This window comes from Rattus norvegicus, chromosome 8 (assembly GCF_036323735.1).
Source record: "Rattus norvegicus strain BN/NHsdMcwi chromosome 8, GRCr8, whole genome shotgun sequence".
NCBI classification, from domain to species: domain Eukaryota; kingdom Metazoa; phylum Chordata; class Mammalia; order Rodentia; family Muridae; genus Rattus; species Rattus norvegicus.
The window spans coordinates 118,495,261-118,515,858 of NC_086026.1; the positions used below are offsets into that span (position 1 = coordinate 118,495,261).

The 20,598-nt window shown below is 54.1% G+C and overlaps 1 protein-coding gene and 1 non-coding gene across 2 annotated transcripts in view; both read left to right on the plus strand.

The window, feature by feature from the left end:
- Col7a1 (collagen type VII alpha 1 chain) overlaps nucleotides 1-20,476 on the plus strand; it is a 32,373-nt gene extending 11,897 nt beyond the window's left edge. Inside the window, exons 37-118 of the mRNA NM_001106858.2 lie at nucleotides 131-157; nucleotides 239-292; nucleotides 381-443; nucleotides 518-577; nucleotides 671-706; nucleotides 905-949; nucleotides 1,022-1,057; nucleotides 1,346-1,390; nucleotides 1,480-1,515; nucleotides 1,634-1,666; nucleotides 1,996-2,028; nucleotides 2,368-2,421; nucleotides 2,500-2,559; nucleotides 2,652-2,687; nucleotides 2,917-2,997; nucleotides 3,097-3,132; nucleotides 3,331-3,375; nucleotides 3,605-3,676; nucleotides 3,894-3,938; nucleotides 4,176-4,202; nucleotides 4,396-4,425; nucleotides 4,556-4,627; nucleotides 4,700-4,735; nucleotides 4,810-4,845; nucleotides 4,935-5,015; nucleotides 5,225-5,260; nucleotides 5,736-5,798; nucleotides 5,879-5,923; nucleotides 6,825-6,860; nucleotides 6,931-6,966; nucleotides 7,073-7,168; nucleotides 7,287-7,322; nucleotides 7,414-7,449; nucleotides 7,552-7,599; nucleotides 7,882-7,917; nucleotides 8,030-8,152; nucleotides 8,244-8,444; nucleotides 8,533-8,568; nucleotides 8,655-8,708; nucleotides 8,875-8,943; nucleotides 9,018-9,062; nucleotides 9,170-9,232; nucleotides 9,421-9,465; nucleotides 9,732-9,767; nucleotides 9,881-9,916; nucleotides 10,069-10,113; nucleotides 10,228-10,260; nucleotides 10,335-10,397; nucleotides 10,513-10,548; nucleotides 10,628-10,708; nucleotides 10,837-10,905; nucleotides 11,031-11,066; nucleotides 11,439-11,480; nucleotides 11,641-11,685; nucleotides 11,775-11,819; nucleotides 12,674-12,709; nucleotides 12,793-12,852; nucleotides 12,947-13,054; nucleotides 13,217-13,288; nucleotides 13,413-13,448; nucleotides 13,548-13,607; nucleotides 13,712-13,756; nucleotides 13,944-13,979; nucleotides 14,091-14,126; nucleotides 14,205-14,261; nucleotides 14,428-14,499; nucleotides 14,895-14,966; nucleotides 15,175-15,210; nucleotides 15,490-15,570; nucleotides 15,867-15,920; nucleotides 16,266-16,319; nucleotides 16,395-16,457; nucleotides 16,814-16,876; nucleotides 16,980-17,096; nucleotides 17,813-17,890; nucleotides 17,981-18,034; nucleotides 18,185-18,233; nucleotides 18,846-18,878; nucleotides 19,019-19,105; nucleotides 19,296-19,424; nucleotides 19,524-19,718; nucleotides 20,125-20,476. Of these exons, the coding sequence (NP_001100328.2) occupies nucleotides 131-157; nucleotides 239-292; nucleotides 381-443; nucleotides 518-577; nucleotides 671-706; nucleotides 905-949; nucleotides 1,022-1,057; nucleotides 1,346-1,390; nucleotides 1,480-1,515; nucleotides 1,634-1,666; nucleotides 1,996-2,028; nucleotides 2,368-2,421; nucleotides 2,500-2,559; nucleotides 2,652-2,687; nucleotides 2,917-2,997; nucleotides 3,097-3,132; nucleotides 3,331-3,375; nucleotides 3,605-3,676; nucleotides 3,894-3,938; nucleotides 4,176-4,202; nucleotides 4,396-4,425; nucleotides 4,556-4,627; nucleotides 4,700-4,735; nucleotides 4,810-4,845; nucleotides 4,935-5,015; nucleotides 5,225-5,260; nucleotides 5,736-5,798; nucleotides 5,879-5,923; nucleotides 6,825-6,860; nucleotides 6,931-6,966; nucleotides 7,073-7,168; nucleotides 7,287-7,322; nucleotides 7,414-7,449; nucleotides 7,552-7,599; nucleotides 7,882-7,917; nucleotides 8,030-8,152; nucleotides 8,244-8,444; nucleotides 8,533-8,568; nucleotides 8,655-8,708; nucleotides 8,875-8,943; nucleotides 9,018-9,062; nucleotides 9,170-9,232; nucleotides 9,421-9,465; nucleotides 9,732-9,767; nucleotides 9,881-9,916; nucleotides 10,069-10,113; nucleotides 10,228-10,260; nucleotides 10,335-10,397; nucleotides 10,513-10,548; nucleotides 10,628-10,708; nucleotides 10,837-10,905; nucleotides 11,031-11,066; nucleotides 11,439-11,480; nucleotides 11,641-11,685; nucleotides 11,775-11,819; nucleotides 12,674-12,709; nucleotides 12,793-12,852; nucleotides 12,947-13,054; nucleotides 13,217-13,288; nucleotides 13,413-13,448; nucleotides 13,548-13,607; nucleotides 13,712-13,756; nucleotides 13,944-13,979; nucleotides 14,091-14,126; nucleotides 14,205-14,261; nucleotides 14,428-14,499; nucleotides 14,895-14,966; nucleotides 15,175-15,210; nucleotides 15,490-15,570; nucleotides 15,867-15,920; nucleotides 16,266-16,319; nucleotides 16,395-16,457; nucleotides 16,814-16,876; nucleotides 16,980-17,096; nucleotides 17,813-17,890; nucleotides 17,981-18,034; nucleotides 18,185-18,233; nucleotides 18,846-18,878; nucleotides 19,019-19,105; nucleotides 19,296-19,424; nucleotides 19,524-19,718; nucleotides 20,125-20,135 (4,644 nt within the window). The 3' untranslated portion in view covers nucleotides 20,136-20,476. The remainder of the gene's footprint in view (nucleotides 1-130; nucleotides 158-238; nucleotides 293-380; nucleotides 444-517; nucleotides 578-670; nucleotides 707-904; nucleotides 950-1,021; nucleotides 1,058-1,345; nucleotides 1,391-1,479; nucleotides 1,516-1,633; nucleotides 1,667-1,995; nucleotides 2,029-2,367; nucleotides 2,422-2,499; nucleotides 2,560-2,651; nucleotides 2,688-2,916; nucleotides 2,998-3,096; nucleotides 3,133-3,330; nucleotides 3,376-3,604; nucleotides 3,677-3,893; nucleotides 3,939-4,175; nucleotides 4,203-4,395; nucleotides 4,426-4,555; nucleotides 4,628-4,699; nucleotides 4,736-4,809; nucleotides 4,846-4,934; nucleotides 5,016-5,224; nucleotides 5,261-5,735; nucleotides 5,799-5,878; nucleotides 5,924-6,824; nucleotides 6,861-6,930; nucleotides 6,967-7,072; nucleotides 7,169-7,286; nucleotides 7,323-7,413; nucleotides 7,450-7,551; nucleotides 7,600-7,881; nucleotides 7,918-8,029; nucleotides 8,153-8,243; nucleotides 8,445-8,532; nucleotides 8,569-8,654; nucleotides 8,709-8,874; nucleotides 8,944-9,017; nucleotides 9,063-9,169; nucleotides 9,233-9,420; nucleotides 9,466-9,731; nucleotides 9,768-9,880; nucleotides 9,917-10,068; nucleotides 10,114-10,227; nucleotides 10,261-10,334; nucleotides 10,398-10,512; nucleotides 10,549-10,627; nucleotides 10,709-10,836; nucleotides 10,906-11,030; nucleotides 11,067-11,438; nucleotides 11,481-11,640; nucleotides 11,686-11,774; nucleotides 11,820-12,673; nucleotides 12,710-12,792; nucleotides 12,853-12,946; nucleotides 13,055-13,216; nucleotides 13,289-13,412; nucleotides 13,449-13,547; nucleotides 13,608-13,711; nucleotides 13,757-13,943; nucleotides 13,980-14,090; nucleotides 14,127-14,204; nucleotides 14,262-14,427; nucleotides 14,500-14,894; nucleotides 14,967-15,174; nucleotides 15,211-15,489; nucleotides 15,571-15,866; nucleotides 15,921-16,265; nucleotides 16,320-16,394; nucleotides 16,458-16,813; nucleotides 16,877-16,979; nucleotides 17,097-17,812; nucleotides 17,891-17,980; nucleotides 18,035-18,184; nucleotides 18,234-18,845; nucleotides 18,879-19,018; nucleotides 19,106-19,295; nucleotides 19,425-19,523; nucleotides 19,719-20,124) is intronic.
- Nucleotides 5,202-5,269, plus strand: Mir711 (microRNA 711). The gene has a single exon (NR_032771.1). It is a non-coding gene; the product is annotated as a microRNA 711 (primary transcript).
- Nucleotides 20,477-20,598: the final 122 nt, after the last annotated feature.

The following is a 20,598-nucleotide window of genomic DNA, read 5'->3' on the forward strand; positions in this document are numbered from 1 at the left end:
CTGGGATTAAAGGGGGCTTCACCATACCCGGCCCCATTATTTCTCTAACCAAATTTGACCCAATAATTCTCCCTGTATCTTGATGAGGAAGGTGTGGTTCAGAGTCATGGGTTCATATTCTGTCTTCCAGGGTGACAAAGGTGACCGTGGGGAACGGGTAAGTGAGGGGCCAGGTATCCTGGGGATGGCTTGGAGTCTGAGTCTCACGGCCATCTCCTGACCCACTGTTCCTCCCTAGGGTCCCCCAGGACCAGGCACTGGTGCCAGTGAGCAAGGCAGCCCTGGACTTCCGGTGAGGGGGCCTTGAGGTACTGCTGGAGCAGTGGCTGGGTGCTGGCCTTCCTAGTTTTTTGCTTATGAGTTTGTTTACTTCTTTCAAGGGGCTTCCTGGAAGCCCTGGACCCCAAGGCCCACCTGGTCGAACTGGAGAGAAGGGAGAAAAGGTAGGAGCCTGACCTCTTGGTGGCCCATAGGCAGGGCCTCCCCTGGGTCTTCCTAGCATTTGTTTTTCCTTCAGGGTGACTGTGAGGATGGAGGCCCAGGCCTTCCAGGACAGCCTGGGGTTCCAGGGGAACCGGTGAGTTAGCTCCCATCTGGGCCTTCAACTGCCAACTCCCTTCATCTGTACGCTCAAACCTAAGTCTCTGAACTCTCCATTCATCCTTCTCAGGGCCTGCGGGGAGCTCCTGGAGTTACTGGGCCCAAAGTAAGTACCAGTTGTGGCAGGGTACATTCAGATGTAGCGTGTTATATAGTCTGGGACCCTCCCACAGTGTGCCAGTGTTTCAGGCTGCGGGGTTAGAAGATACAGGTCTGAGGTGCTCAAAGGCTGAGGTTTTGGTAGTTAGAGATGCATATGCTTTATTTGGGGTTCTCTGAAAGTCTCCGTCTTCTCTCTCCTTAGGGTGATCGGGGACTGACAGGGACCCCGGGTGAGCCTGGAGAGAAGGTATGTAGAACATGGGGGGAGCTTGGGAGGATCTGGGACCATTCTCAGCTCTGACCTCGTCTTTTCTCCCAGGGTGAACGGGGACCACCTGGTCCCGTGGGACCCCAGGTAAGCCCTTTTTTACTTCCTTGCTAACTGGCTTATAGACTCGATGTCTTCTGCTAGTGCTGATTTCTTATTCTTGAGCCCTTCAACACGTCAGCAAATGACTTCTCCTCAGGAATACAGGCTCTAGTCCTCAGCCACCAGGTTCCAGCTTTGAATTTTCTGACTTGAACAGAACTGATCTCTGTTCTCTTGCTGAGTTTGACTCCTGCCCATCCCAATCCCAGTCCCCTGTGATCCCTTTCTAATCTGCCCCGCCCAACCCAGAGCAATATCTGTTTCTCTTCCCAGGGGCTTCCCGGAGCTGCTGGACGTCCTGGAGTGGAGGGTCCTGAGGTAAGTCCATGATAGTGGTAGGGGGTCAGGAATGAGTCTTTCCTATTTCCCTCCCTCCCTGTTTGGGCTCACAATATCTCCATGTACAGGGGCCACCAGGACCCCCTGGCCGCCGGGGAGAAAAGGTAGGTTATGGGTTGGATGTCATACTTCTTAGCAGCAGGGATGTGGCAGATGGGACACTTGGACCTTTGGTGCCTAGGTGGCCCTTGACCTGTCTCTGTCCCTGTCTTCTCTCCATAGGGAGAGCCTGGTCGCCCTGGGGATCCTGCATTGGTAAGTTTGGGACAGATGGGGTCCTGAGCTCAGCATGGTTCTGGAGCAGTGACTATTCCTCAGGGCTGTGGCCTTCAGTAGGTCCAGCTTTGTGATTCCCTGGATGCTGTAATCTGCCTTCAGACAGCTAGCTATGTCCTCTGACCCTGCAACCATTTTTGCAGTCATGAGCAAGGAGTCAGTCCATTTCATATAGCCCTTGCTTGTGTGAGACCTACAGGCAGAGACTGAGCTCTATGACATCCAGCTCCATATATCTCTGTCCCCATAGAGAGTGGCCCTGTGGTCCCTAGTCAAGGCTGAGCTGTGTCTGTCCTGTTTGTTTTCAGGGCCCTGGTGGTGCTGGAGCCAAGGGAGAAAAGGTAAGTCCGGAAACTGTTAAAGGGTGAGGTCAAGGGCTGGAGAGATGGCTCAGTGGTTAAGAGCACTGACTGCTCTTCCAGAGGTCCTGAGTTCAATTCCCAGCAACCACATGGTGGCTCACAACCATCTGTAACGAGATCTGGTGCCCTCTTCTGGTGTATAGGTGTACTTGCAGGCAGAATGCTGTATATAAAATAAATAAATCTTTAAAGGGTGAGGTCAAGGTCACAGGGTCTATCTTGTTCCTACCTAGAGATCACAAAGCTTACAGCTTGGTGGCTGTGTTGTGGGAGTGCCTGGAGTATGGTTCTATTATTAATAGTCTTTGTGACCTTTAGGGAGATGCTGGGCTCCCTGGGCCCAGAGGAGCTTCTGGAATCAAAGGAGAGCAGGTGACTGAGGGAAAGCATGTTGGGGGTCGGGACAGATGCAGGCTATACACCCCTGAAAACTGATCATTCCATCTACAGGGTGCACCTGGGTTGGCTCTTCCTGGAGACCCTGGCCCCAAAGGAGACCCTGGAGACAGAGTGACTAAATATGGGACTGGGGGTATGTGACAGAGGTGGAGGGAAAGGTATCTAGAATTCTGACTAACCTGTTCCCCTTCTTGCTTTCTCAGGGTCCCATTGGCCTCACTGGCAGGGCAGGACCCACAGTAAGTATCCTTGACCTTGGATGACCCCATGGTTGGTGGCGTTCCCTCCTCTCTCTCTCTTTTTTTTTTTTTTTTTTTTTTTTTTCTCGGAGCTGGGGACCGAACCCAGGGCCTTGCGTTTGCTAGGCAAGCGCTCTACCACTGAGCTAAATCCCCAACCCCGTTCCCTCCTCTCTCAAAGGCTGTTGTCTGAGTTGTGCATCCCACCTCTTCTTTGTTCCCCTGACAGGGTGACTCAGGGCCTCCTGGAGAGAAGGGAGAACCTGGGCGACCTGGTTCCCCAGGACCTGTTGGCCCTCGAGGAAGAGATGTGAGAGGCTGGATCTGGGGCTGTCTTGGGGAATGGGAGTATGGGTGTTTGGATGTATCAGTGGGGGTGAGGACTAAGACTGACCCTCATGTCTCACAGGGTGAAGCTGGAGAGAAAGGTGACGAGGGTGCCCCGGTGAGACTCCTCCCCGCACTGTGGCTTTTGATCCTCTACCCTAGAACCATGACCCCAAGGACCTTGGGACCCTAACAGATAATTTTGTCCATCCTCTGGCTTCTGTCCAGCCAGTGCCCAGACCATCTTTGTCCTTGATTACTGAGTCAGTTAGGTCCTAGCCTTCCTGCACAGAGTGACTTTTTTCTCTGTCACCAGGGTGAGCCAGGTTTGCCTGGAAAAGCAGGTGAACGCGGCCTCCGGGTGAGTTTTCACAGGGAGGAGCCAAGCAAGAGGGAGGAAGAAACTTAGACAGGAAATGAAGAGAGGCACCAGGGGGGATGAGATGTGAGAGGAGAATCTATCTACAAGGAGGTGTGGGGTGATGGGAAACTGTCATGGATTTGGGGGTGATGGGCTAACATAGGCAGAGTAGAAGCTCGTAGACTGAAAATGCCTGAAGAGTCTGCCTCAAACCAACTGTCCTTTTCAGGGGGCACCTGGGCCCCGGGGGCCTGTGGGTGAGAAGGGGAATGAGGGGGATCCTGGAGAAGATGGCCGGAATGTGAGTCTTAACTTCTGGCCCCTCACCCTTGACTTCAGCCCCAACTCATCCATCCAGTTCCCACCTCATCCTCTCAGGGATCACCCCACAGTCCTCACCTCCCTTCTCTCTTCTGTGAGAACTCCCCAAAGGCCAGCAGGACCCCATAGCCCTCATGGCACTTCTAAACATCTCCCCAATTGTTGACCACCTTGAGTGACTCCCTGGCCTTCTGCAGGGCACCCCTGGACCATCTGGACCCAAGGGTGACCGTGGGGAGCCGGTGAGTAGTACCGGTCCTGGGCTTGTGTGAGCAGCCATTGTGGGCATTATTCAGGAAAGAGACCTGGAAGTTATCAGGGAGAAGCACTAATGGCCACGTGCCGGCCTAGCTGCCTTCTAGGAGTTGGCATTGGGGTACTTTATGGAATTGGGGGACAGAGTTGAGCCTGGGAAACTCTGAAGTTTGATGCTTGGTAACCTTGGGGCTCCCACTGATGCTAGTAATTCCTTTTTCCAGGGCCCCCCGGGTCTCCCTGGACGGCTGGTAGGTGTTGAGCTATGTCTGGACCTCTACCCCTTTCCCAGCCCCCATTGCCTCCTGTATCTTCCCGCCCAATCCACTTCCCTCACAGTCCCTTGACACCTCTATTGATCTTCACTGCCTCCTATTGTCCCCATTTCCCCTTTCCAGCCTCAGATTTCCTCTTGAAGTGTTCTAATTGATCATTCTCCCACAGGTGGATGCCGCCCTTGAATCCAGAGACAAGGTACTGGGGTCTGTGGGTAGAGTGAAGCCTCAAGTCTGGGAAGTATCCAGTGGCCCTTGTGACAAGATCTGGCTCAAGTGTCCCTAGTGGCTGAGGTGCTATTTCCTTAGCAAGCCTGTCTCTACCACAGGGAGAGCCTGGACAGGAAGGTCCCCGAGGACCCAAGGGTGACCCTGGCCCCCCTGGAGCCTCTGGAGAAAGGGTAAGCGTCATGAGTCTTGTGGGGGCTACAGTCCTGGAAAACCTCACTCTGATGTCTGTCTTTTGCCTTCAGGGCATTGATGGGCTTCGGGGACCCCCAGGCCCACAGGTGAGTGTGTGTTTTGTCCCTTACCCTGCACCCCCACTGCACCATCACCTTCTAGCTGACCTTGTTCCCTCCAGGGAGACCCAGGTGTTCGAGGTCCTGCAGGAGACAAGGTGAGAGGACTGAATCGGTTTCTAGAAGCATGGCTGGCTTGAGCACCCACCTCAATCTTCAAGGCTTCCTGCCACTGTGTTTTCCTCAGGGTGATCGGGGATCCCCAGGGCTGGATGGCCGAAATGGGCTAGATGGGAAACCAGGAGCCCCTGGCCCTCCAGGGCTACACGTGAGTGACAGTTTTCTCAGTCCTGCAGCCCTTCCCTTCACTGGTTAGGTCTTAGTCTTGAGTTCTGGCACCAGCCTGCTCTCTGTGTCCTTTTAGAGAGCCTTTCTGAGGGGCATATCACTGGTAGGAGGTTTTGGGTTCACAGAACTATTGCCTGCCAATGGGCAGGGACCCTCATCCCCTGTGCCTAACTTTGAATCTCTTCGTAGGGTGCTTCAGGGAAAGCTGGGGACCCTGGGAGAGATGTAAGTCAAGGGGGATGCCAAGGTGGAGGGTGGCTTGGGGATCCAGGAGAGGCCTCATGGGTGTCACCACTATCAGTGAGAACAGGTCCTGCTGGGTCTTTGGAAGGAGAACTCTGTCCCTAGTCAGCAGGTCACCTGAGTCCCCTTGCTGACCTCTGCTTTGCACATCTTTTTTTTTTTTTTTTTTTTTTTTTTGGTTCTTTTTTTCGGAGCTGGGGACCGAACCCAGGGCCTTGTGCTTCCACCACTGAGCTAAATCCCCAGCCCCTGGTTTGCACATCTTAACAGAATGGTTCTGAGGTTCTTCCATTGGGAAGCAAAGCTAGAGACCCCTTAACTTTCAGGATCTGGACTTCAGAGGATTTCCACAAAACCTCTGAATCTCTACACTGGGGACCCTTCTAGGCTATGGGGTGTCACGTCCTAAGGACAGCTCAGAGAGCTTCTCAGTCCTAGCAGTGATTTTTCCCACCAGGGACTTCCAGGCCTTCGAGGAGAACATGGCCCACCTGGTCCCCCTGGCCCTCCTGGAGTACCGGTGAGTCCAGGACACCCCTTTAGTTTCTTCTACCGTCACCTGAGCCCTAAGATCTGACCAACTCTCTGTTCCCGCTGCAGGGAAAGCCAGGCGATGACGGCAAACCCGGCCTGAATGGGAAAAACGTGAGTGTGTTTAAGACAGTGCTGCCACACCTGCCAAGAAAGGCCCACGTGTTCACACAGCCCTGAAACACAGACAGCACATGGAACACATATACTGACATATGGAGACATACACCAACACCAAACGTAGCCCTGGTGTGACAGTTCATTTGAAGTGTGTCCCAGGGCACGCCTGGGCAGCCTTGTGGACATGAGGCTGTGTGAGTTGGCTGTGTGTGTGTCAGCTCAGGAGGGCCAGTGCACGACAAGCCACAGCCACTCACTTGTCCAGTCAAAGAACCACTAAACCAGGTTGAGAGCGACCGACATGTGGGCGTTGAACCATATTCAATGACATGTAGAGATATGTTAACACATGAACACTGCATTTTGACAAAGATGTAGTGAGGCAGAGTCCCATGGCTCACCCATGACATAGCTGAGGACATGCTGGCACGTGTTTATAGCGATAGTCACCAACAAACCATGTATATTGAAATACATGTGAGGTTTGCAGACACAAGACAAAGCATATAGTTTCTGAGGAACTGGGGACCTGAGTGTATATGTATAAATTCATGCTTAGACATAGGCCATGCTATACAGAGAGGACACACAGAGCTCTGTGTACATCCACTAAGACACATATAGACACTTGTGCTCATAAGGTATGGACCCTTATATGTCTGCATGGGTGTGAGTTACATATAGAGAGCTAAAGGAGGAAGGCATGAGCATGTATACATGAATCCAGGCACACATAGGCCACCCGTGAACATGCAGTGGTTTCCTGGGATGGAGACAGGCACTCTAAGACACAGAGCCATGAAGCTACAGGCACAGATTCAGTTACAGTGACCTGAAGTCTATACAGACAGTCTCGAAGCCAGACCAGTTGGGCTTATGGGTCTTCTGCCCACAGGGAGAACCTGGGGATCCCGGAGAAGATGGAAGGAAGGTAAGCCCCTCTCTTGGAGGATGCTGTGGCCTCAGATTGGACCGTGTCTAAAAAGCCTTATCTTCCTTAGGGAGAAAAGGGAGATTCGGGTGTCCCTGGAAGGGAAGTGAGTGCTTGAGTTTTTGATATTCTATGGTCCCTGATCATGACCCTGTGAGAAATATGGTTCCACTCTTCCCTGGGATCCTGGATGCTAACTGTATCCTCCACAGGGTCCTGACGGTCCCAAGGGTGAACGCGGAGCTCCTGGTAATCCCGGACTCCAGGGTCCTCCGGGTCTCCCAGGGCAGGTCGGTCCTCCCGGCCAGGTGAGTGTCTATGGTAATCGTAGGACTTGGGATCAGTAGCCCTAAAACTATGCTTCCTGAAGTGCCATTCTGGGGTGCCTTGACCTATGTGACTGTCCCATGTTCTATCGTATTTCAGGGTTTCCCTGGTGTCCCAGGAGTTACAGGTCCTAAGGTGAGTACGTGTACCTGAGTTGGGTAAAGTGTGTGATGAGGGGCTAGGCAGGGTTAGGAGACATGTTCCCGCTGGGTCATTCTTTTTCCAGGGTGACCGTGGAGAGACTGGATCCAAAGGGGAACAGGTGAGGCTCCCACCTTTTTCATCTGTCCGTGAGTTACGCCCTCCTGCTAGATGTACACATGTCCTGCCGGCTGGGTCCCAGTAGCCAATTTCTTGTGCCTAGGGCCTTCCTGGAGAACGTGGCCTACGAGGAGAACCGGGGAGCTTGCCGGTGAGTAAGACCTGGCCCTTGACCCTTGTCTGCATGCCCTGGCAGTCACTTCTCTCTTTCCCCTTGCCATGGAACTCTATGAATTCTGGCCCCTGGCCTCAGTCCCTTACACCATAGGGGTTCCTGTAGCTTCCATTCAAGGAAGTACAAGTGGTGGAGAAAGGCCTCGCACCTGAATTCCAGAGGGCAAGAGGGTGCATAAACTTCCTCAGGGGACAGTGTGGGGCAGGAGGGAGGGCCTTCTCTTGCCTGGCTACTTCTTTACCATCTTTGTGTCCTCAGAATGCGGAGCGGTTCCTGGAAACTGCTGGCATCAAGGTAGGTTGTTGAGAAGCTGATGTAGGATCCAGTGGGGCCCTGTGAGACAAGCAGTGTCCACAGGGCCCTGTGGATGAGCACTTACAGGCCTGCTGCCCCTCACGCTCCTCAGGTGTCAGCCCTGCGGGAGATTGTGGACACCTGGGGTGAGAGTTCTGGCAGCTTCCTGCTGGTGCCTGAGCGGAGACAAGGTCCCAAGGGGGACCCTGGTGACCCAGGCCCTCCAGGCAAGGAGGTAAGTGACAGCTGGCTGCTCAGGAGGTGTCCCTGGTGGAGGGCAGGGCATATTCCTACAGCCAGAAGTGTTCACCCTTCTCCCCCTCCAGGGTTCCATTGGTCTTCCTGGAGAACGTGGGCTAAAGGGAGAACGAGGAGACCCTGGCCCTCAGGGGCCTCCTGGTCTCGCCCTTGGTGAGAGGGGCCCACCTGGTCCATCTGGCCTTGCCGGGGAACCAGGAAAGCCTGGAATTCCTGGGCTCCCAGGTCGGGCTGGGGCTGCAGGGGAAGCAGGAAGGCCAGGAGAGAGGGTAAGCATGGGCTGACCAGGAGAGGTGGGATGGTGGGAGAGACTGGCCTTCCAGTGGATGTTGGTCTCACCCTGCTCTTTGTATCCAGGGAGAAAGGGGAGAGAAAGGAGAACGCGGGGAACAGGTGCGTGCTGGGGAGATGCTCTGAAGGGAGCCTTCCTAGAGCCTACACCGGCAGGCAAAGCCTCCTATTTTTATTTTCTTCTGCAGGGCAGAGATGGCCATCCCGGCCTTCCTGGACCACCTGGCCCTCCTGGCCCCAAGGTGATCACCCAGCCTGTGACCAGTGATGATACTACCCTGAGATTGGGCCCCAGAAACCCCATGTAGTATCTTCAACCCCATACGTTTATGTGATCCTGGAACCTGACCTCTTCCCTTCACACCTATATGACAGACTCATTTTCCCTCCATGGTTTTGGACTTACAGGTGGCCATTGAAGAGCTAGGTCCTGGACCCGCTAGAGAACAAGGACCTCCTGGACTCAAGGGTGCTAAGGTCAGTGTAGAGTCAACTTGGGATCCAAACCTTACCATGACACTAGGACCTGAACTGACATCTAATCTAAACAGGGGGAGCCAGGCAGTGATGGTGTCCCAGGACCCAAAGGAGACAGGGTGAGGCTTCCTACTATGCTCTCTACGGGGCACACTATGAGTGGTTTGCACATATATGTGCATGCGGGGCAGAGAACAGGAATCAGAGCATGACATTTTGTTTGCAGGGTGTACCCGGCATCAAAGGAGATGCAGGAGAGCCAGGAAAGAGGGGTCCTGATGGTAACCCAGTGAGTTCTTGCCCCATGAGTCACCCGTGTCCAAGAACATAGCTCTTGTGCTGTCATATATGCAGGGCTGGAGTCAGCACTGCTTAGGAGGATAAGGTCTATCCTTGGCTATCAGGGACAGGGTGGGCTTTGAAGAAGGAGGGGGTTGGGCATAAGAGCAAGGTGTCCTTAGACCAATTCTTTTCCAGGGTCTGCCAGGAGAGCGCGGTGTGTCTGGACCTGAAGGGAAGCCGGTGAGTGGCCATGGGAGTAGCCGGCTTGGATCTGAGACCCCCAGTGGGTTTATGACTTGAGGGAGTAGGTCTAGGCCTTTGTGGAAATGGCAGACACAGGTGCGTGCTATCTGACAGGTTTACTGAGTGTATGTTTGCGTGTCTCTGAGCTATTTGTAAAGGCCATCTGAGCCAGAGAGGTGGGTCACCAGACAAAGGTCCTCAGAAGATGGGAACAGGCCAAAGGGAGGCCTGGACCAAAATTCATTAGCCCCTTCCTTATGCAGGGTCTGCAGGGCCCGAGGGGGACCCCTGGCCCAGTGGTGAGTACATTAAAACCTTCACTTTGTTCCCATCCTGTGCCAAACACCAAGGAAAAACATTGCCTACCTTTCCTGGGTGGGGCTGACTCCTTTCATCAGACTCTTCCCAACAGGGTAGCCATGGAGACCCAGGACCACCTGGTGCCCCGGTGAGTGATGGAGAAACACTGCTTAGTGAGGGTAGGAGAGGGAGGGGGACAGTCATCTGCCACTGTTGATAAGCAAGGCTTTCTTCATGAGAATCCTGGAACCCCGACAGACAACACTGAACCCTGTGTTCTTCCTTCACACTTTTTTCTAGGGTCTTGCTGGCCCTGCAGGGCCCCAGGGACCTTCTGGCCTGAAGGTGAGTGTAGGCTTGGAAAGGGAATGGGATGTACAGATAAATGAAGGGAGGGGGATACCACACATGTCTAGTCCCACAACGGAGCTGAGCACATGGTTTCTGGGTCTTTTATAGGGGGAGCCCGGAGAGACAGGACCCCCAGGACGGGTGAGTGGTGTAGCGGTTGGAGAGGTTACAAGGACACTTGTGGATATACCACTGTCCCGAACTTCTTCTTCCAGGGTCTGCCTGGACCTACTGGAGCTGTGGGACTTCCTGGCCCTCCTGGCCCTTCAGGCCTCGTGGTAAGTGAGTTGTGGTAGGGTACTGTGCTGTAGCTCTTGGGTTCCAAGGTTCCACATTCTCCTGTGTCCTTTGTCTCTCACCTTGAATGATCTTACTTCTGCCCTCCCCCCACAGGGCCCACAAGGCTCACCAGGTTTGCCCGGACAAGTGGTAAGTCCTGGTGGGCTTGGCCGGACTCCATGGGTTAAGGGTCATTATGCAGATCCTTGACTGAGTCTCTTCTTTTCAGGGGGAGACAGGGAAGCCAGGACCCCCAGGCCGGGATGGTAGCAGCGGAAAGGACGGAGAAAGAGGAGGCCCTGGCGTGCCAGTAGGTGTCTTCAGAGGGTTGAGGGTTGATGGCAGGCCTGTGGTGGAGCCCTGTGCCCAACGGGCTGGGCAGGAACTGGGCGTCGGGGATAAGGTGGAGAGACTGAACTTCTCACACTTCTTTCACAGGGGTTACCAGGTCTGCCCGGCCCTGTTGGACCTAAAGGAGAACCTGGACCTGTGGGGGCCCCTGGACAGGTGTCTCTTGGCTCTGCTCCCTACTCCCGGCCCACCCTGAAGCCTCAGTTTCTATCTACCCTCTGGGATGCAGGATGGGGTGGGAAGCCAGGGTGACTGAACCACTCACTGGGCATTCCCCACAGGTGGTGGTCGGGCCCCCTGGAGCAAAAGGCGAGAAGGTGAGTATTAAAAGAAAGGGGGGAAGGGGCTGGAGAGATGGCTCGGCGGTTAAGAGCACTGACTGCTCTTCCAGACGTCCTGAGTTCAATTCCCAGCAACCACATGGTGGCTCACAACCATCTGTAATGTGATCTGATGCCCTCTTCTGGTGTGTCTGAAGACAGCGACAGTGTACTTATATATAATAAATGAATAAATCTTAAAAAAAAAAAAGAGGGGTTGGGGATTTAGCTCAGTGGTAGAGCGCTTGCCTAGGAAGCGCAAGGCCCTGGGTTCAGTCCCCAGCTCCGAAAAAAAGAACCAAAAAAAAAAAAAAAGAAAGGGGGAAGGAATGGGAGTGAGGGAAAGCCACTGACTTCCTCTATTATCAGGGAGCCCCAGGAGACCTTGCTGGAGCCCTGCTGGGTGAGCCGGTGAGTGTGACACCCTGACAGGAGGGGTCCCTTAACCCACAGTTTATCTATTTCCCTGACTCTTAGCTTTCACAAGATCCCTCCACATTTGACCCTGGCCTCCTTAAGATTTGTTTGTGACTGACACATGTGTGATCATATGTGACCCTTATGTCTATAGGGAGCCAAGGGTGACCGAGGACTGCCTGGACCACGGGGTGAAAAGGTGAGTGGGTCTGGGCTTCCAGTATAAGTGTTAGGCAGAGTGGGGATGAGGCCAGGAGGCCAGGGGCTCTAACCGTCCTCTATGTGCAGGGTGAAGCTGGCCATGCAGGAGAGCCTGGCGACCCTGGGGAAGATGTAAGTCTGGGGTCTGGGCAAAACCAAGCCTGGCTTGACCATGAAAACAAAGACCACTCTTGGGGTTGGCTGTTCATAGCTCTGAACCTCCGTGCCTATGTTCTTGGGAAGTTTCTGTTTGGAACACGCACAGCACACAGCTGAGTGCTTTTTGGGTTCCGCATTTGCGGCCGTCCGTACTTGTGGGTGCCAGCTTGGCTTCTGTGCACCCATCAATTCATCATGGCTCCTTACTGTGGCTGAGCCCATGCATGTCTGATACTGTCTCACCTCCCAGGCCTCGGGATGCAGCAGAATTTCTGCAGGCCTCTTCTTGGTCATGTGTTTATAATCTTGTGTCCCACCCCTGTCTGCCTGAGTACACATCTGTCCTCACATCTAAGTTTCCTGATGGAGTTTCCACTGGCGCCGCATCTGTGCTCCCTCCTGTTTGCACGCTCATGCGTGAGCTCAGTGTGCCTGTGGTCACGGCTGAACTCCCACGAGTCTGTGGTCACATCTGGGCCTCCTTTGGCCTGTGACCAGTCTATGGTCCTGGATTTCATAATCATTGGTGTTCCCCTGGGAATATTTTTGGCCCATCGAGAAGCTGGGTGTTCACGTTCCTCTACTTTTAAAAAATGTGTGTGAGTGTTTTGCCTGCATGCTTTGTGCACTACCTGCTTGCCCACTGCCCTTGGAAGCCAGAAAGAGCACTGAATTCCTTGGGACTGAAGTCATAGATGGCTGTGAGCTTCTATGTGTGTGTGCTGGGAATTGAACCCAGGTCCTCTGGAAGAGGACCAGTGCTCTTAACCTCTGAGCCATCTTTCCAGACTTAATTATATATATAAATTTTAAAATTATTTTTTTAGGGTCAAAAAGGGGCTCCAGGACTCAAAGGTCTCAAGGTACATTTATATGGAAGGGCCTTTACTTGGAACCATGGGCACATGACTCTTTAAACCTGATGAGACCCCTCTTTCCCTCAAAGGGCGAGCCAGGCATTGGGGTTCAGGGCCCCCCTGGCCCAAGTGGTCCTCCAGGTATGAAGGTAAGTCAGTGTTCCTGAGGTGGGAGGAGGAGTTCTGGGGCCTGACTTGGGAAGGTGACCTTCTGTGACCATTCCCCCTTTTAATCTGTTTCAGGGAGACTTGGGCCCCCCTGGTGCCCCCGGTGCTCCTGGTATTGTTGGATTTCCTGGTCAGCCAGGACCTCGAGGAGAGACGGGCCAGCCAGGGCCTGTTGGAGAGCGGGTAAGAAGGCTGGGGAGAGCACTGGGCACCAGGACCTCTAAATTTGGTTAACAGGTGGGGAGGAAGGGACTGGACACCTTCCTTGGTGGTACCCAGCCTTGAGAGGAAGAGAAGGATGCTTCCCAAGTCACTCCCTACCTCCCTTGCCCCATTTTTCTGTAGGGTCTGGCAGGCCCTCCAGGGAGAGAAGGTGCCCCAGGTCCCTTGGGACCACCTGGACCACCGGGGTCAGTGGTGAGTAGAACTGCCTGTATGCCCCAAGTCTGCCCACAAGAGTTATTGGTGGGGACTAGGCCATGAGGTTGGTTTTGGGGCAGACTTCAAGCCCATAGGTTCCTCACCTCACTCTGACCCACAGGGAGCACCTGGCGCCTCTGGATTCAAAGGAGACAAGGTAGGTGACAGTGCTGCTGCCTCTCTCCTGTGCCACACTGAGCTCCTATAATCCCCTGTCCTCTGCTGAGTCCCCTGACTTATTCCTGTTGAACTCTAGGGAGACTCAGGAGCAGGGCTGCCAGGGCCCCGAGGCGAGCGTGGTGAACCAGGTCTCCGGGTATGTCTATGTCCTCACCACAGGCAGGGCTCACCACCCCTCCACTGTAATCCTTGCCTCAGATTCCCAACCTCTGACTCAGTGGACCTAATGTCATCATTCAGGGTGAAGATGGCCACCCTGGCCAGGAAGGACCTCGTGGACTCATGGTATGTCCTGTCGGGGAGAGTCCAGTGGAGTGACTCGTCCCTGTCTGCCTGCCTGCCTGACTGTGGACTGTCCTGGCCCTCTGGTCCTCTCATCCCCTCTCTCGTCCTGTCTTGCTTTGTCCCTTGAGCTGCCCCCTCACTAGTCCTTCCATAGTCCCATAACTCATAATCACTTTGTTCCACACAGGGGCCCCCTGGCAGCCGGGGAGAGCGAGGAGAGAAGGTAAGATGTGGGAGGAAGACCCCTGGGGTGAGTGGGGTGATGATGGATATTGTAATTAAGGTCTAGACCCCTCCCCCAGCTCCGTGAGACTCACATTCTTCCACCCAATAGGGCGACCCTGGTGCTGCAGGACTCAAGGGTGACAAGGTGAGTGTGGTTATCAGGGGGGGCTAGAGCAGGAAACTGGGGTTCTCCTGACACTTCTCATTCCTCCCTGCCCCTCAGGGTGACTCAGCTGTGATTGAGGGACCTGCAGGGCCACGAGGTGCCAAGGGGGATATGGTAAGTGGGTGGGTCTGGTTCAGATATGAACTGGGTCTCCCTCGGCTATGGGAAAGAATTCTGTGGGGCTGGCCCAGGGGACCTGAGAGCTCAGCTTTCCAGAACAAAAGGGGCATCCAGCTCCTGACCCTGCCTCCTGACCCTGATTTCTGACCTCTTGACCTAGGGTGAACGAGGGCCTCGAGGCATAGATGGTGACCAAGGACCTCGGGGTGAAAGTGGGGATCCTGGGGACAAGGTACAAGGAAGAGGGTGGGGTCTCCTCATGGGGTCCTGTAGGCTGTGCGTGTGGGCGTGTGTGTATGTGTGTGTGTGCATGTGCGTGTGTACACAAGTGTGTGTATGCACAAGTGTGTGTATGCACAAGTGTGTGTGCACAAGTGTGTGTGTGTGTGTCACAGAGAGTCAGAGAAGGACAAAGTTTACTGTGTGTGAGAGGGAAGCTTAGGCTGTAGGGACTCCACTATGGGGACTATGGGGAGAGCTCCAGTGGCTCCTGGTGAGACCAGGAGGCGGTTCTGGGCTACAACTCTACAGGCAGAGCCTCTGCAAACAGCAAGGGGGCTCTTTGGCTGTTCAGGGTACTCCAATGGTGCCTTGATTCCTATCCTTTTCTTCTGGTCACTCTGAAAGGGCTCCAAAGGAGAGCCTGGAGACAAAGGCTCGGCTGGCTCCACTGGAGTTCGCGGACTCACAGGACCCAAGGCAAGTTCACCCCAGGCTTAGTCACTCACGCTCACACCTGCCTTGGGGATTTCTTACGTTAAAGGGATCTTGGTTTCCTTGGTCACGTGTGTTCACATGGGCTCTATGTGTAGACTGAGCCCTGGCTTAACTGGGTCAACAAACGATTGCCTGTGCCAGCTTAGGGCACCATTACACTGAAGGACATACCTCAATCTGTTTCCCACAGGGCGAGCCAGGTGCTGCAGGGATCCCCGGTGAGCCGGTAAGACACCCCAATCCCATAGAGAGCCCCATCCTCATAAGGCCCCCATTCCCATGATGACCAGGCCCATGTAGTCTTTTAGGGGCCTAGTTTTTATGACCTTCCTTTTCTAAGAAGCTCTTGCCTCTATAGTGAACTTCATGATGGTGACCTCAGCCCATGCTGACTCTTGTCCCCGTGGCAATAGGTGGTGACCGGAGACCCCTGCCTGCACTCTAGTGGCTCCTCTTGATCCCCCACTTTCCTGTCTTGATCCCTGTTAACACCTTTTCTCCCCAGGGAGCCCCGGGAAAGGATGGAGCCCCTGGTTTCCGAGGAGACAAAGGAGATATTGGCTTCACGGGTCCCAGGGGTCTCAAGGTGAGCCAAGATGGCCTAGTGTTGGAGAATAAGGGGCCTTGGTTCAGACTTGGGAGCTCAGGGGTGTTAGCTCAGTTTGGAATGTCTAAAACCAGGAGTAGGAGCTGGTTTTAAACTCAAAGATTCAAGGTGAAATACAAGTAGCCCTTTTGAAAAGGTTTGGACGCAGGCTTTTGTGTAGCATGGGCTAGCTTTAAACTTATTATGTAGCCAAGGCTAGACCTGAACTCCTGACCCTCCTGCTTCTACCTCCCGAGTGCCATCACATTGCCTTCTTATCCGTTTTCCTACCTTAGGGTGAAAGAGGAGTAAAGGGAACCTGTGGCCGTGACGGAGAAAAAGGAGATAAGGTATAGGTATAACGGGAGATTCTGGGGCTGTAGGGAGATACAGGGACCATGGGAACTGATGTGGGTGCTGTGGGTCTGACATGGGGGCCATGGATGGTGATGAGGGATCCATGGGGCTGATACAGGGGCCATGGATGGTGATAAGAGGTCTGTGGGGCTGATGCAGAGACCATGGAGGGTGATAAGGGGTCCATGGGGCTGATGCGGGGGCCACAGGGACTGACTCAAGTGCTGTGGGGCTGATGTGGGGACCATGGAGGGTGATATGAGGTTGTGAGGGCTGTGGGGCTGATGCGGATGGGTGGTGGATGCGGGGGCCCAAGGCTCATTTCCTGATACCTCCAGGGAGAAGCTGGTTTTCCTGGTCGCCCTGGGTTGTCAGGAAAGAAAGGAGACATGGTGAGTGTTGGGGTACACCCTAAATGAAGAGGGGCAGTTGACTAGAGAGCCATCCTTACATTTTCTTTCCTCTAGGGGGATCCTGGTATCCCGGGTCAGTCTGGGGCTCCTGGGAAAGAGGGGCTGATCGGTCCCAAGGTACAGGGTCTCCTGATAATGACACGGTGGGGGTGGTGTCAGGTCAAAGGAGGTCATCCTGATAGAGTCAAGGAGGGTGTGGCTTTGGGGGATGGTGGGGCTGGTTTTGAGATTTCAGGCGAGGTTGGGGTCACGGTAGAGAGTTAGCAAGAAAGTGTAGAAGGTGAAGGAGGGGGTCATACTGTATCAGGGCGGGGCTTGGGTGGAGTTGGTGTCATGGAATCAGAGTAGAGACTGGGCAGATGCTTGGATCATACACTGTAGAGGTCACGGGGCAGGGGACTCACAAAGATCAAGGATATACAAGAGCAGAAGGATGTCAGGGCTGAGTATTTTTCTGCTTCTTCTGTTTCCAGGGTGACAGAGGCTTTGATGGGCAGTCGGGGCCCAAGGGTGACCAAGGCGAGAAAGGGGAGAGGGTAAGTTGAAGTCAGGGTTTGTAGTCTGAGGGGAGCATTGTCTCCAGTAGTGGTCTCGTCTTGAAGGGGTTTTAAACACCAACCCTTCTCTATCTTTCCACAGGGGCCCCCAGGAGTTGGGGGCTTCCCAGGTCCCAGAGGAAATGATGGCTCTAGTGGTCCCCCAGGGCCACCTGGTAGTATTGGTCCCAAGGGACCTGAAGGGCTTCAGGGTCAGAAGGTAAGGAGGGGTTGGGGATTTAGCTCAGTGGTAGAGCGCTTGCCTAGCAAGCGCAAGGCCCTGGGTTCGGTCCCCAGCTCCGAGAAAAAAAAAAAAAAAAAAAAAAAAAAGAAGGTAAGGGTTTCCAACTGTGACAACTGACTTGACCCGACCCTCCCTGATACTTTTAGACAGGGTCTCACTATGTAGCCCTGGGTGACTTGGAATTCTCTATGTTGATCAGGCTAGCCTCAAATTCTGAATCCTGCTTGCCTCTGCCTGGCCGGAGCTGGGATTAAAGGCTTGCGCCATCATGCCTGAAGCCGTTTTGTTTTGAAAAGTTTATTTTTTATTCTCTGTGTGTGAATGTTTTGCCTGAAAGTATGTCTGTATGTGCCGCGTGTGTGCCTGCTACCTGAGAAGGCCAGAAAAGGAATCAGATCCCCTGGGACTGGAGTTACAGATAATCATGAGCCACCATGTAACCGAGCCTGGGTCTATCAAGTGTCGTAACTGCTGAGCCTTCTCTCCAGCCTGTGCAGAGGATTAGACCCACAGCCTTACAATCAAGTGCTGTATTTCTGAGCTACACTCCCAGCAATCCCTTCCTTTCCGTCTCTCTAAATCGGGAACCTGCAGCCCATGCTCTAATCTCTGAACCACCGTGGTCTTCCACTTGCCTGTATTCTGACCCAAACTGTCACTGACGCTGCCTACTTGGTCCTTGTGTCTGACAGGGTGAGCGAGGTCCCCCTGGAGAGAGTGTGGTGGGGGCTCCCGGTGCTCCTGGCACCCCTGGTGAGAGAGGGGAACAGGTGAGTGAGGATACCCCAGCTTGGAGTTAGGGGTTAGCATGGTCTCTGATGTCAGATCTGTCACAAACTGCTCACATTCATCACGCACAGGGGCGACCGGGACCTGCCGGCCCCCGAGGGGAGAAAGGAGAAGCTGCACTGACTGTGAGTTTAGCCTGGCTGGGTTAGGGTGCCCAGTACCCTGACCCCTGAATCCCTGGGCTCTTGACTTGATAATGACTTGTCTTTGATTCCTGTGTTCTGAGACCCATGATTCATGGGTTCTTCAGGGACCTTGTGGTCTTGTGTTGGCAGGAGGATGACATTCGGGGCTTTGTGCGTCAGGAGATGAGTCAGCATTGTGGTGAGTGTGTCCAGTGTGGAGTCTCCTGCCCTAACTGCATCCCAGCACCTAGACGGGGGGCCTGGCAAGTCCCCAGTCCTTACGGAGGGCAAGCGGGGATCAATGGCTATGAGCAACACAGATGTTGCAGGACAAACATGCTAACAGGACTTCCTTAATGGAGGGAGTCAGAGATGTGGGCAGTTACACAGTGTTCTGATGACTATCTGTGTGGAGGGGGAGTGTAAGGAGCAGAACTGGGCCCAGCTGTGACACAGGAGCGGGGGGATGATCCTGGGGGCCCTGCTTCTTCCTGTCACAACTGCTTTCATCTCGTTGCCTCCTGCCCCTGGCTGCCTTTGGCTCTTGCTTCCCTGGTCTATTCCTAGCTTCTCGCCCTGACGGTTCATCTCCTCTACGCTCCTTCCCGTCTTTCTCCTTCCTTCCTCCTCTTCCCTCTCCCCTGTTCTCTCTCCTCACTCCTTTGTCTCTCACTGGCTCGCTGCCTATCTCTCTGTATATCTTAGGCCCCATGCATGTGTCTTTTGTCTGCTCCTCTTTCTCCCTCTCCCTGCCTTTGCGTCTTGTTCACCATTTCTCATGGTCTCATTCTACCTTTTCTGTCCCTTCCAGCCTGCCAGGGACAGTTTATTGCGTCCGGATCACGTGAGTAGCCTTCTGTATCTAGAACTTTCTTCGTCCAAGGCACCAACTGGATGCCTATCGTCTGGGTCCTCTCAGCAGGGGTGTGGCTAGGGTGGCTGACCATGATAATCAAGGATGTCATCACCTGCTCTGTGCTCCAGGACCCCTCCCTGGTTATGCTGCGGATACAGCTGGCCCCCAGCTCCACCATGTTCCTGTGCTCCGGGTCTCTCACGTAGAGGAGGAAGGTGAAGCTGACAGCCCATGGGGCGTGTGGGTGCAGATGTGCATATGGGTGTTCGGCAGGGCCCACTGCATGTATGTAGAGTCTACACACAGGACACACACACATTTCTGCACCTGGGCGAGATGGATGTTGCTTCTTCTGTCCCAGAACTAGCAAGGGTCTCCTCACAGCATACCCCACCCTGCCTGTAGGCCAGGTGCCCCCTGAAGACGATGACGACTTCTCTGAGTACTCCGTGTATTCTGTGGAGGACTACCAGGACCCTGAAGTTTCATGGGATGGTGATGCCGAGACTAAGGGCTGGGACCATAGAGGCTCAGGTAGTGCCCGACAGAGCCCATCCCACTGCTGACCTTTGGGTGATTTTGGATTCCTCTGATTCCCACTATCCCCAGTGACCTAACCACTGCTGACTCTAGATCTCTGCTCCCTGCCACTGGATGAGGGTTCCTGTACTGCCTATACCCTGCGCTGGTACCATCGAGCTGTACCTGGTGGCACAGCGTGTCATCCCTTTGTCTACGGTGGCTGCAAGGGGAATGCTAATCGTTTTGGAACCCGTGAGGCGTGCGAGCGCCGCTGCCCACCCCAAGGGGTCCACCGTCAGAACACAGGTATGGTCCCACACGCCCTCACTGAAAGCTGCACCTACATGTCTTAGTGCTTGGCCTAGACGTTCCCTGAGACTAGGGGACCTGGAGCAGATCCCAGATCCCAGAACTGGCTACCTGTTCCCAGCTGAGGAGCCTGCACGGTCCCCTCTCCGTATTCCTTTATGTTTAGGGTCCCTCTCTAGTCAGAGCACATACTCCATCCTTCCTGAATGCTCGGACATGTTTCTTAGTACTCTTTTCTTTTTTCTTTTGTTCGGAGCTGGGGACCGAACCCAGGGCCTTGCATTTGCTAGGCAAGCGCTCTACCACTGAGCTAAATCCCCAACCCTCTGACATGTTTCTGTGCAAACTTCACACTGGGAAAAAAGCTCAGAGGGCTGAATGTTTTCTAATGTGTTCCACATAGGTGCTGCCTAGGGCTGAGGCCCAGATGATGCACTTGGTGGCCAGCAATCCCTGGAGGTGGCAGGTCTCAGCCGGGTCCTGCTATCCTCCATTTGGTGCTAGAGTTGTGTGTGCGCATGGGCGTGTGCACGTGTCCACTATTTCAGTGACTTGGTCCTGTGGGTCTAGCCTTCCCCCCTGTGGACAAATCCCCATTGTGGCGCCCGCTTTCCTGGCAGATGACTCACTGTTGGGGGTGGTTGTGGGCAGTGAATGGATGTGACTGGTGTCCAACCTGCCCCTTGACCCAAGGCTGTGATACCATGGTGCTGATGGGAGGGGAGGGGGGCATTAAAGCTGCTGTTTTAAAAGGCCTTGTTGTTGGTTGTTTGGGTGAGATGGGGGTATCAGGAGGCAAACTTCCTTTGGGGGAAGGGGTAGTCAACATCGTATTACATGGTATAGAGTCTTCACGCCTGGCCCTTGTTACTTTTCT